A 12,637-nucleotide genomic window follows, 5' to 3' on the forward strand; every position below is an offset into this window, starting at 1 on the left:
AAAAAAAAAAAAAAAAAAGAGCTGGTTTGCTTCTGGGAACACCGGAGATTCCCTTGTATTACAAACCCTTTTGTGCCCTCAGGACTTAGACCCGTGTGCATGTGTTATCCATTCAAATGATTAATTTAAAACTAATTTAGTCTAATCCTCTTGCTCTGAAAAGATCAAAGAGGCAACGACTGTCATTCATCCATTCAAACTGATATTCCTTCACTTGGTCCCTCATACTATCTACCACATAACGCTGAAAAATGAGTAGCTCTCTTTCCAGACAGATTGTAAAGAATAATTTCCCTTTATAATAGATAATAAATAGGAAAATTCTTTTCTTCCTAAACTCTATTATAGCTCTACCCCTGGCTATGTACTTTGGCAAATCAAGTCTTATCTAGGTCTCAGTTTCTTCAACTACAAGATACAGGAGAGAGACCACACATAGCAATGTTCTTCAAACTGCAGCTCCAACTTATCCAAAGGTCATGAAGTAAAATTTTGTGACTCACAACCCATGTTGTTTAAAAACAAAATAGAACAGGACATAAAATAATATAACACATCATCCATAATTAGGATGAGAATTGTTTCCAGGCCATTTAATTGCAAAATTTATTTCGTGCCAGAGATCATAGCTTAAAAAGTGTGAAAGCCATGAAACAATAGTAAGGGCCATTTTAAATATGATATTCCAGGACTCACGTCTCCACACTCCATGCAGAATAGAGACAGAAATCCTTACTCAGGCCAAACTGCCATAAATCATTCCCATTCATATCTGGGGTTTCTGGAAACAGTATGTAAAGGCATCAGTGGAGACTGCTATACAGTCAGGACTCAAGATGAGGTCGTATTATCATTACCAAGAGTATAATCATTACTTAAATTATAGTCATCCCAAGGAATATGTTAAAGGAATATTGTATTCCCACTAGTCAACAGAACATGTTGAAGAAGACATTTTTTAATCTGTGACTTACTTTGAGAGATCTGTCAGCACGACTGATTAAACTTCTGTCAGGTAAATCCTTCTGAGGCCTAAAAAATGAGAGTGTTATTCATGAAATACATATACACAAGACTTATTAGGACGATAAAGTTAGTGTTGGCGGGAAAAGCCTTCTATGATCTACAAAAATCCTTTGCTTAATACTTACCATGGATGTAGAGTCTCACCATCCTTTTGTTTTTCATAGAACAGCGTCAACCAGCTGACAATTATTTGTGGGGGTTTTTTTGTTTATTTATTTGTTTAAAGATACATTTATTTATATATACAGAATTGGGGTACAGGCCAGAAGTGCAGAGGCAGTGAGAGACTTCACTTCAGAGACTGAGTGGGGAGCAGAACAGGCAGATTGACTGAAGTACACTGCTGAGGGGAGCAGCTGGCAGGTCAGGAGAGGTCTGCTGCGCCTTGTGGGTCAGCTACCTGGCTGGGAATTGAACTAGCTCTTAAGCAGCTGTGGCGAGCCTCACAAATCTGATCTGTGCTTTAACCCGCTGTGCCACCAGGGAGGGCCCTATTTGTTACCTCAAATTGAATTCATTGTCTATGCTTCTATCTCCAGCTACAGATAGTTACAACACTATCAATAAAATATCATTAAGGACCTTTGATAAGATGCTCAAAAATACGTTAAATTTTAAAAATGTGGTTTTCACATACAATGAATTATCTTTCCATTTAAAAAGGCAGGAAACTCTGTTATATGCTACAACATAAATGAAGTTCGAAAACATGCCAAATGAAATAAGCCAGACACAAAAAGACAGTTACTGTATGATTGTACTTTCATTGTATTAAAATAGGCAAATTCATGGACACAGAAGACGGGGGGGAAAAAAAGACAGATACCAAGGGTTGGAGGAAAGAGGGGATGGGAAGATATTATTTAATGGTGCTGGAATTTCTGTTGGAGATTATGAAAAAATTCTAGTAATGGATAATGGTGACGGTTGTACAATGTGACTACACCTAAAGTCACTGAATCCTACATTGAAAAAATACTTAAGGCCCTCCCTGGTGGCGCAGCGCAACGGGTTCTGAAGCAGCACCACAAGCTAAAATTAGCCACTTCAGTGCGAGTTCAATCCCTGCCCCGGAGGTGACCCACATGGCGCGGCAGACTTCTCCTGACCCTTCCACTGCTCCCCTCAGCAATGCACTTCGTCGAGCTGCCTGTTCTGCTCCCCACTCTGTCTCTGGTGAATCCTTTCACTGCCCCCGTACCTCTGGCCTGTATCCCCAGTTCTGTTTGTCTAAATAAAATTTTAAAAAAAGAAAAGAAAAACTACTTAAAATGGTTAACTTTTCTGTGCTACGTGTTTACAACAGAAAATAACTTCCCCTTTACATTTTCATATGACATGCTATTCTTTTTAAACTATGTTAATTGTGTGTACTGATGATGCAAAGAAGTGTAGGATAAAGACCAATTCTTCTGTCTGATCTGTGGAGTTCTACATGATGTGGGTCCCCTTTTCTACTCCAGCTCCCTAACCTCATCTATGACCAGTCGCCCATTCCGATTCTAAATTCTAAACACAGTGAACTACTTTCCTGTTGGCTGAAGAACTTATTCTTGCCTCCAGACCTTTGTATCAGTCATTTCAGTAATCTACAACATTCTCCTCCCACGTGCAACCCCACTACATGAGACTGCTCTAATTTCAGGTTAAGGCGCAGATGCTACCTGCAGGGAAGATGGTGCCCCAGGTTAGGCTCTCTTTCTGTGTGTTTCCACATACCTGGGGGGTAATCCTCTCACAGAATTTTTAGATAGTAGGCTAGGAAAGGCTCTGAAAGAAAGACTCCATGATAATTTACCTGCCTTGAAATTTAGAAGGAAACTTTGAACCCCGAGACAATAAAGAGCGAGCCTTAGTGAAGGCAAGTCCTGATAAATGATGCCGATGATGCCGGTGACCAGTACGTCTCTTGGCCTGGAGGCAGGGATCTGAGATGTTTACAATAGTGAGCACTGGGAGTTTGTCTGAGAAAACAGATCAGAAGAAAACATGAAACATGTCAAAGAGGCCAAATATAAAGAGTTCAAAGATCTTACAAGGGAGAAGATGGGAACGGGTTCATTCACCTTCTGATTCCAGGGTTTTGCAAGGGGCACCCCGTATGCGTGGGTGGCCCCTCTCGATCCGGCGGATAGTTGCCCAACATTGCGGATGTTGACAAATAGCCATGTTGCAAGTGGTTTCATCCCATTCACTTTCAGATGGCAAATCCATGGCCACAAATGGTTTACAACAAAAGCCAATCTTGTAGCTTTCTAGAGTTCTGGAGAAACAACAGCCACATAACGAAGGATCATACAGCAGCCATGCAATCGAGATCTAAATTTGGACTCAAAAGTAGAAAATATTTCTATTGAACCCATATAGGGCAGTGATAGTCACAGAGTAATTAAGAATTGGGTAATAAGAAAATATGGAAACAGAGTCCCTCCCTGGTGGAGCAACATGTTAAAGTGCAGCACTATGAAGCTACCCATAGCCACTGCAGCACGAATTTGATCCCAGCCAGGGAGGTGACCCACGTAACGCAGCAGACCTCTCCTGACCCACCTGCTGCTTCCCTCAGCAGTGTATTTCAGCAACCTGCCTGATCTGCTCCCCACTCCATCTCTGGTGAATCCTTTTACCTCCCTGTATGTCTGGCCTGTACCCCAGTTCTTGTATGCATAAATAAATAAAATCTTCAATAAAAGAAAATGTGGAAATATCTCAGTATGTAGAGAGATAAGAGTTTAGAAGCAAACTGTTCGAAAGCACCCATGAGCCATTAGATAGCTAAGTGAGCTGGGATTTTCAGCTTCATTTGCAAACTGAAGAAAAACTTATTTGACAGCGTCATTACAAAAATTAAGTTTGATTAAAAGTCTGGCATACAATTGAAAATAAATACTAGCCCCTTTTTCTTCTCCCCTTCCTTAATTACTATGGAGAAGATGCCATCACCTCCTAAAACTTACCAAACTATGAGTAAACAGGGTCACAGAAGTGCTACAGACAGCTCAAACCTTTGGAAGACATCAGTTCTCAGTATCCTCCAATTCTCATACAGGTAACACTACTACCTAACATAAATAACTGTTCAAGCAGCAAATCGGTAGATTTGCCATTACATTAGATGCCGATGGCTTTTTATATATTAGAAATATGGTCTTGGTAATGGACCTGTTTCTTCATATAAAACCAGGGAGGGTAAACCCTAAATTAAATGAGATCACATATTTTTAAGTACATACATATTACAGATGCTCAATAAATGTTACCAGTTTTCTCTCACTAGCCATGCTTTGGCAATCACTACCATCTGTTCCCTAATAATTTTTTAAGGACAGTAGCCATTTCCTCTTTCTTTCATTCACCTTCCTTTTAACACACTTATTGACTAACAAATATGTGAGGGGATCTGTAATGGGCATGGAGCGTAGTAATGAACAAATCGAAGGGCTGCTCTGAAAACTTATAATTTAGACCCAAACTAGCAAATAATTGGCCTGTGATTGCACGAGCTATGACGTGTTTAGCCTGCAAGTTTAGCCATTATTTTGAAATGCAAATAGTCCATAATGTTCACATTCCTGGTTTCCACTTTCAGATCAAAATATCTGATAACAGGAAGGCCCAATTCCAATTTGACAGCAATTGGCTGGAGCCAGTCAGCTCCTAATATCTTTAAAAAGGATCTGTTCGGACGAAGTGGTGAGTGTCCTCACCAGACCCTATTATATCTAACTGAACCAGTTTCAGTCGCCACTTAGCAACGTATTTGCTGTTGTTTTCCTCACAGTGTTTCTTCATAAGAGGAAAATGCCTCCAGTACTTTTGTCTCTTGTCAAAAATAGGAAAGGAGTAGTGGCTTGGGAGAGATGTTTGGGGGGGGGGAGCATCAATGCTCAGTGGGGGTGAGGGCAATTTCTACATAGGTAATAGGAAAATTATACACATTCAAAAGCCACTATAAAGGAAGAGTTGCTTAAACAATTAAAAAAACTAATTCATATAGGTGATTTGAACCAGATTTGGGTTTGTTGTTGTTTTTTAAGATTTATTTATTACTTATGCATAAAAGAACTGGGGCCAGAGGTTGGGGTAGGGGGGTTGTGAGAGTCATCAGAGACAGAGTGGGGAGCAGAACAGGCAGCTGGACTGAAACACACTGCTGAGGGGAGCAGCGGGGCCAAGTCCCCTCCCTTGAACTCATGCTGCAGCGGCCCGATAGCTTCACAATGCGGAGTTTTAACCTGTTGCGCCACCAGGGAGGGCCCTGAACAGTTGTTTTGAACGCGAATGCAATGCTGTCTCCTTCTGACAGCGGTTGCCCTCTCGTTACCTGAGCACTCTGAATTGAGCCCCGAGGTCGAGTCATGCCCTCTGTACATCGCTAGCTACAGCGCTGTCGTAGCAAAGTAGTTTGTTTTCAAAAGTTCCGGGAAGCAATTCTCCTTTATAATTACAAAATCGGGAGAAGTGAAAAATTAAGTATGATCATCAGCTTCAGTAGAGCTGAAAGAAAAATCCCACTTCACTCCGGGAAAAGGGAAGTGGAAGAATCCGGCCTCGGCGGTCCTCGGCTCCACGCCACCAAAGCTGACGCTTAACCGCCAAGTGACCGAAGCCCACCGGGAACACCAGGGTCGGATGGGCGGGTGAAGCGGTGGAAGGACCAGGCGCGCAAGGCCCCGCCCCCCGTTCGCAGGAGCCCCGCCCAGCCAAGTCTGTCTACGCCTTCGACGCTCACGCTTGCCCACAGTCTGCGCCGTCGCCAGGTAACGGCGCAGAGCACTGTGGGGAGTGACGGAAGCCCCAGCGAGCCATGCTTAATTTGGCCAGAACACTACAGACTTGCTGGGGACCTGAAGCCGGGGAACGAGCGTGGGAGGGACGCGCGGGTGTCGGTGAGGCCGATGGATACCCGTCGGGCCAAAATCTTCGCGACGTGGAAAAACTTGCATTTATCGGCGACTTGAGGCGGAGGCGGGACTGGAGGAAAAGGGAGCTATGGCGCGCGGGGCACTGTGGGACAGAGCGTGGGGGCGGGACGGAAGCCTCGTTGGGTCAGACGGGGGCGACGCGGGAAGTCCGGACGCCGTAGCGAGCTGAAGAGGAGGCCTGAGCTGGAGGCGCTGGCCCCGGCCGCAGTAATGGCGGAGAGACCCGAGGACCTAAACCTGCCCAATGCTGTCATTACCAGGATCATCAAGGAGGCCGTGAGCAGCTCGGGTAGTGGGTGGGCGAGGGGCGGGTGAGCAGATCCGAGGGGAGCAGGTCACGGCCGACACCTTTGCTCACCCCGGCTCTTCACTCAGCTCCCAGACGGTGTCAACATCTCCAAGGAGGCCCGGAGCGCCATCTCCCGCGCCGCCAGTGTCTTCGTGCTGTACGCCACATCCTGGTGAGGCCGAGGAGGGCAGAACTCGCTGGAGCTTAGCTGGGACCGAGGCATAATGGAGGCGACCAGCGCCTCCCTGACTCAGAGATTGTGGTCTGGAGCCCACAAACTCCGATAACTGTGCCTTACCTCAGTGGGGGGAGTTGCACGGTCCTATTAGCAGTTCGGGAGCAAAATAAAGCCACCAAGAACTCTGCTCCTAGCTCTTTTGGACAGGGAAGGGAGCCCTAACCCACGTCACACAAACGCCCAGGCATCTAAAATGGAGGCTTCCCTATTCCTCTGGGTGCCCCTTTGCCCACCCACAGTGCGCGCTGAGAGGGAGCTGAGAGCCGGTAACTTTTTTTTTCCAGTGCCAACAACTTTGCCATGAAAGGGAAACGCAAGACGCTGAATGCCAGTGATGTGCTCTCAGCCATGGAAGAGATGGAATTCCAGCGGTTCGTTACCCCGTTAAAAGAAGCTCTAGAAGGTAACTGACATTGCTTTCGATTTCCCAGTTGATTTCTCAGCCAGGTGGAAGGCCATCCTGTGTGGTTGGTCTGGTCAGCTGGCCCTGAGTCTTGCTCAGCTTTGGTCCTCTTTAAGTCCAGTAAGAAGAATCAGATGTGATTTGGAAGCAGTTCAGGTCTCACCAGCCACCTCCCCTGTTTGTGATACTGGCCAGGTGTTTTTTTGTTTGTTTGTTTGTGTTTTTTTTCTTTTCTACCTCTACAGGGGAGTTAGCTACGGTGGCTACTGTTTCACTCTTTACAGCACTGCCTCTTAACCCCCTCCTTCCTCCTTACAGCATACAGGAGGGAGCAGAAAGGCAAGAAGGAAGCTTCAGAGCAAAAGAAGAAGGACAAAGACAAAAAAGATTCAGAGGAGCAGGACAAGAGCAGGGATGAGGACAATGATGAAGATGAGGAAAGGCTGGAAGAAGAAGAACAGAATGAAGAGGAGGAAGTGGACAACTGAATGGGGTGAAAGACTGGCACCTTGGACGATACCACCCGAAACATGGTACTTGTTTAGATGAAGCTTCCTGTGCTGGGCCTGATAGTCTTAGGCAGAGAGCCTGAGAAGACCGAAATAAAAACTGATTAAAATTATCAAAACCAGCACTTCCCAGACTCAGAGCATCTGAGTGGCGGAATCCCGTTTTTGCTCAATCAGGTTATAATCCGAATTAAGGTTATGACTTTTTGGCGAGAGGGATCCTTAATGGCTAATTTGATTAGTCACTTGATCGAGTTTGTTTACTTATATACATGGCTAGGCAGTTTGAATTCCCAAGTCTCCCGCCCCCAAAAGTATTAATTTCCATGCTGCTTGCTGTATTCCGGCCACACGGGCAGTTCAGCCTCCTCTTCTGCCTGTTGTATTCTGTGGTACTTGGCAGTGCTCACCTCAGGTGGTCAGATGGGTTGCCTTTAAGAGCCTACTTCGAGGGGAAAACACAGTCTGTTGCTGTTCTTGACGGTAACATTAATTGCCTTGGCCCCTTCTGTGTGCCCATGGGCTGCTGGCCTTCCGGGCTCTCTGTCCTCTGGGCACACATCTTTGAAACCAGCAGGGTGCAGAGGAACTAGTTGAGCACAGCAGCAGTGTTACACTTTTAGAGAACAGATGGTTTTAGATGCACCTCGCCGCCTGCCGCTGTAAGTTTTAGGATCGCTTGCCACCTCCCAGAAGGTGTAAAATCCTGGCCTTCTCTTGGAGTCCGTCTCTCAGACTTGGACGATGAATTTTCATTGACTTGTTCCAAACTTTATTTCTGCGAGACTTAATTTTCCTCTCTGTGCCTCTCTGCCTCTCCTCTGCTCCCCATTCCCACTTTCTCACGTCTTCCTTTTCGCATTTCCAGTCTAGGAACTTTGATAATCTCCTTCATATCCCAAACCGTGGGTTCCTTTAACTCCTTAGTTCTAATCTCATGTGCTTTCAAAATGACTTTTCTCTGGACTTAAGGGAAATCTGATGGTGCTCAGGAATCTAATCTCCTCACCATACCCCTTCTAGCCGATGCTTGCAACTACTTCTGAAGTGTTTCTGTTGGCTACCTTTACTCTTTTTCTTTCCACTTGGTGCTCCAAGCACTTTTTTTTTTGTTTGTCTCTAAGTCGAGCACTTAGAGATTGACTGGTAGTGAAGTGTAGTTTGACACTGTTAATTTGTTAAATGAATACAGTTGTTTGTTGATAAATGAGTAAAGAATGTTGAGAAAGTTTTACTGCTTTGTACAAATAAAGAACATTCTTGTAAAAAGTGATGGCTCCTATTACTTCATCCTGTTTATATGAGTGTGCTTTTGGAAAGGACTCACTGGTTATGGCCTGCGCAGCTTTGGGGGTCCTGCATCAACTTGGATCACCACAGATCCTGATTGTTCAGAAGCAAGGGAGTGCTCTTCAGCCTCCTGAGTTTGGGATAACTCTGCTGGGTACCATTTACACACTAAATCTCAGCTCAAGACATTTACTGAATCTCTGCTGAGACTGACACTGTTCTAAGTTCCTTTGAGAACTAAGTGAAGACCTGTAAAGGAACACTGCTGTTACTTCCGTTATCTTAGCCACAGTGCTGTATCGTCTGTGATATATGCCTTTTGCATATCGTAAATTAAAACAGTTCACAAAGATACAGTCCCAACAGTCATTACATCTAATGGCTTTTTCCTTTTTTTCTAATATTTATTTATGCATATAAGAACTGGGGTACAGGCCAGAGGAGCAGGGGGTACCCCAGAGACAGAGTAGGGTGGAGAACAGGCAAATCAACTGAAATTCACTGCTGAGGGGAGCAGCAGGAGAGAGAGGAGAGGTCTGCTGCTCCATGTGGGTCAGCCCCTGGCCAGGGATAGGAGGATAGCTTCATAGAGCTGCGCTTTAACAAAACCCTTGCGCCACCACAGAGGGCCTGGAAGTATTCTTTTAATTCTCATGCACCACTTGACTATGACTTCAAGTCCTCTCTGGACTCCTATGGCTTCCGCTGAGCTGTTTCCTGCCTCATCTCTGCTAGTTTCCCCTGTGCATTGGCTGCCAATGGATCTCCCTGAAGTACTCCTGTAGCAGCTCCTCCCTGACTCCTAGTAAGTCAAATCCATACTTAAACCTTGTTCAAAGCCCACCTGAAGAGGACTAGCCTTACAATATTCTAATGTGCTGCAACTTCAATATAAAGTTCCAGGCAAAAATTAATCCCTGAAAGAGTTCCTTCCATATGACTTTAGTCCTTCCCAAATTGTGACTTTAAGAAAAACCATGCTCCTGAGAGGGGAGAGTATAACGTTCAACATAATCTTTTAGGTTATCCATCAGTTTTTCCAAATACCTCAACAACTCCTCTAGTGGTATTTGGATATTTTTTAAAATTTATTTATATATACAGAACTGGGGTACATGCCAGAAGTGCAGGGGCGGTGAGAGGTTTCACCAGAGTCAGAGTGGGAAGCAGAACAGGCAGATTGACGAAGTACACTGCTGAGGGGAGCAGCGGGCTGGGCGGGTCAGGAGAGGTCTGCCTCACCATGTGGCTCACCTCCAGGATGGTGGTCAAGCGGCTGCCGGCTGCCGCCAGCTTGCAGGGCTGCGTCCTTACCCATTGCACCACCAGGGAGGGCTGTGTATTTGAATTTTTAAAATTCATTACTAGTCTAAGGTTAACAGTCCTCATCCTTTCTTTAACCACAGCACTTCATCATGAGATTCTGATGTGGACTTAATAAGGAATAACCATCCTTACATGCCAAGTTATTTTGCAACTTCATTTTTCACCATTGGAAAACAAGCTCACTAAAGAAGAGACATGCTCAAGATCTAATCACAATTTATAAAACGTCATCTATTATCAGTGGCTTGCAACTTAACATTAAGTAAATTTTCCATTTGAAAGCAAATCAAATGATTTTAGGTTAAAAATAAAGTTGTAAAGAGGTCCCATGTCACCCAACTTCCCTTATGTTCACATAGGTTAACGTGGTATCTTATGTAACCATGACACTTTGTTCAAAGAAAAAGTCACTATTTGTATTTCACTAACATCCTTTTTTTGTTCTAGGGTATAACAACCTGCCCCAGAATACTATCAACACATTGCATTTGCTGACGCAGTTTTCTTTTTTTCAGATGAGATAAATTTCATAGAACATAAAATTAACCATTATTTTTAGATCTGCAGTCCATTGCCATTGCCATGTAGCACATTCTCTTGCACCCACCACTTTTTTTTTTAAAGATTTATTTATTCGTACAGAACTGGGGTACAGGCCAGAGTTGCAGAGGGTGAGAGGATTCACCAGAGACAGAGTGGGGAGCAGAACAGGCAGATCTATGAAGTACACTGCTGAGGGGAGCAGCGGGCGGGTCAGGAGAGGTCTGCCGCGCCATGTGGTCACCTCCGGGGCAGGCGGGAATCGAACTCATGCAGAAGTGGTTTAAGCTTCTTTGTGCTGGGCTTTAACCTGCTGAGCCACCAGGGAGGGTCCGTGCACCCACTTTTATCGAGATCCAAAATATTCTAATTACCTCAAATAAAACCTGTATCAATTAAGCATACTTCTCTCTCCCAGGTTCCTGGTAACCTCTGATTTTATGCTCTTAGCAGTATTTGGCACAATGCAATAGGCTGTGAGATGCTCAGAAAGGTTTAGTGGGTTGGTTTGTGTGCATTGGTGGTGGTGGATTTTTTTTTTTTAATTATTACAAAAGTTTATTTTTACATCATTTTGCACATTTTTTTTTTCCATCTCGATTGTAATCCCCGCGGGTTTCCCATCACCAAATCACCCGTGTGCCAGGTGTTGGTGGATTTTATTATTTTCTATTGAAGTATCCATACTAAAAGTGGCAGATAAGGGCCCTCCCTGGTGGCACAAAGGGTTGAAGTGTAGCACTAGGAAGCTAGCTGCAGCCATCTCAGCACCACTTCCATCCCCAGCCAGCGATGGCACAACAGACCTCTCCTGACCACTCCCCCCACCCCACCGCCCCACAGCGCTGCTCCCCTCAGCAGTGTACTTCCTCCATCTGCCTGTTCTGCTCCCCACTTTGTCTCTGGTGAATCCTCTCACAGCTCCTGCTCCTCTGGCCTGTACCCCAGTTCTGTATGTATAAATAAGTTAAAAAAAAGTTGCAGGTAAGTGTAGAGCTTGATGAATTTTCACAAACTAAACATGTAATACACTTAGATGAATAAACAACATGGCCAGCACCCTAAAAGCCCCACTTGCTGGGGCTTGGGTCTCCACGTCACTCCCAAATCCCAGTAATCACTACTCTGACTTCTGTCAGCCAAGTTAGTTTTGGCTGATTTTATATCCATGTATTCCTGAATCTGGCTCCTGCTCAAAATTATGTTTGAGGCTGATTCACAAAATATTAATTCACAAAACTACTTATGGACAAAAATAAAAGACACAAAATTAATTTTTGAAGGGGGGATAAGGAACAATTGTCTCAGTTGAGGGTTAATGGGGGAAAATTGCATAAACAATCACATTTAAATTTTTTCTGCTCTTAGAGGTAGATGATCCTTTTTTTTTTTTTTAAAGATTTATTTAGGCATACAGAACTGGGAGACAGGCCAGAGGTGCAGGGATGGTGAGAGGATTCACCAGAGACAGAGTGGGGTGCAGAACAGGCAGACTGATGAAGTACACTGCTGAATGGGTAAGACAGGAAAGGTCTGCTGTGCCAAGTGGATCACCTCCAGGGTGGGGATAGAACTCAGACTGAAGCGGCTGCAGCTAGCTTGCAGTGCTGCTTTATAACCCTTTGCACCACCAGGGAGGGCCAATCCTATTTTTAATTATCAATAAGTTCAGAGATAGAACTGATGCTTTGAAAGAAATGTTGGGCAGAGGATCTAAAGTTGGGAGAAGAGGTTGGTGGGGGAGGAGTGGTGAAGAGTAATTCTCCTGACAAGGTTAAGGAGCATGGCCAGCGGGCATTGCAGGGAAAGCCCAGGTGACATGCAGCAAATTGTTTCATTATGCCCCACTCTGTAAAATGAGGACAGAAAGAGTTGTCAGATAAGAGAATGTAAATTGCATGTTACTGTCCCTGACTTCTTTCCACCCCTTTCTTATCTTGAACACAATTCCCGTAGCTGGGAAGTAGGCAGTGTCAGCCATCCCTAGCACAAAGCCTCTGTAACTTGAAATCTAAAGAGGTGTAAAACTGGTTTGGGGTGCAGATTCTGAGAAATCAGAAATGAATGTAAGTAATACAATCCTCTGGCAGC

General features: G+C 44.6%; 2 protein-coding genes across 2 annotated transcripts in view; one reads left to right on the forward strand and one right to left on the reverse strand.

Annotated features, from left to right (window-relative positions):
- LOC101632562 (chromosome unknown open reading frame, human C9orf43) overlaps positions 1–12,637 on the reverse strand; it is a 34,022-nt gene that overhangs the window by 15,792 nt on the left and 5,593 nt on the right. The window contains exons 2-4 of the mRNA XM_012721233.1: positions 3,093–3,289; positions 2,825–2,990; positions 975–1,032 (exon numbers count right to left, since the gene is read on the reverse strand). Of these exons, the coding sequence (XP_012576687.1) occupies positions 975–1,032; positions 2,825–2,990; positions 3,093–3,240 (372 nt within the window). The 5' untranslated portion in view covers positions 3,241–3,289. The remainder of the gene's footprint in view (positions 1–974; positions 1,033–2,824; positions 2,991–3,092; positions 3,290–12,637) is intronic.
- Positions 6,093–8,613, forward strand: POLE3 (polymerase (DNA directed), epsilon 3, accessory subunit). Its single transcript, XM_004677415.2, has 4 exons — positions 6,093–6,227; positions 6,327–6,412; positions 6,763–6,881; positions 7,200–8,613. Exons 1-4 carry the CDS (start codon positions 6,162–6,164, stop codon positions 7,367–7,369), a joined length of 441 nt encoding a protein of 146 aa, XP_004677472.1. The 5' UTR covers positions 6,093–6,161; the 3' UTR covers positions 7,370–8,613.

This window comes from Condylura cristata, unplaced genomic scaffold, assembly GCF_000260355.1.
Source record: "Condylura cristata isolate star-nosed mole 26May11 unplaced genomic scaffold, ConCri1.0 scaffold00006, whole genome shotgun sequence".
Lineage (NCBI taxonomy): Eukaryota > Metazoa > Chordata > Mammalia > Eulipotyphla > Talpidae > Condylura > Condylura cristata.

Coding starts and splice junctions, on each gene's coding strand:
- POLE3 (XM_004677415.2), top strand. CDS start 6,162: ATGGCGGAGAGACCCGAGGACCTAAACCTGCCCAATGCTGTCATTACC. Junction 6,228..6,326: donor CCAGGATCATCAAGGAGGCC/GTGAGCAGCTCG, acceptor CTCTTCACTCAG/CTCCCAGACGGTGTCAACAT. Junction 6,413..6,762: donor GTGCTGTACGCCACATCCTG/GTGAGGCCGAGG, acceptor TTTTTTTTCCAG/TGCCAACAACTTTGCCATGA.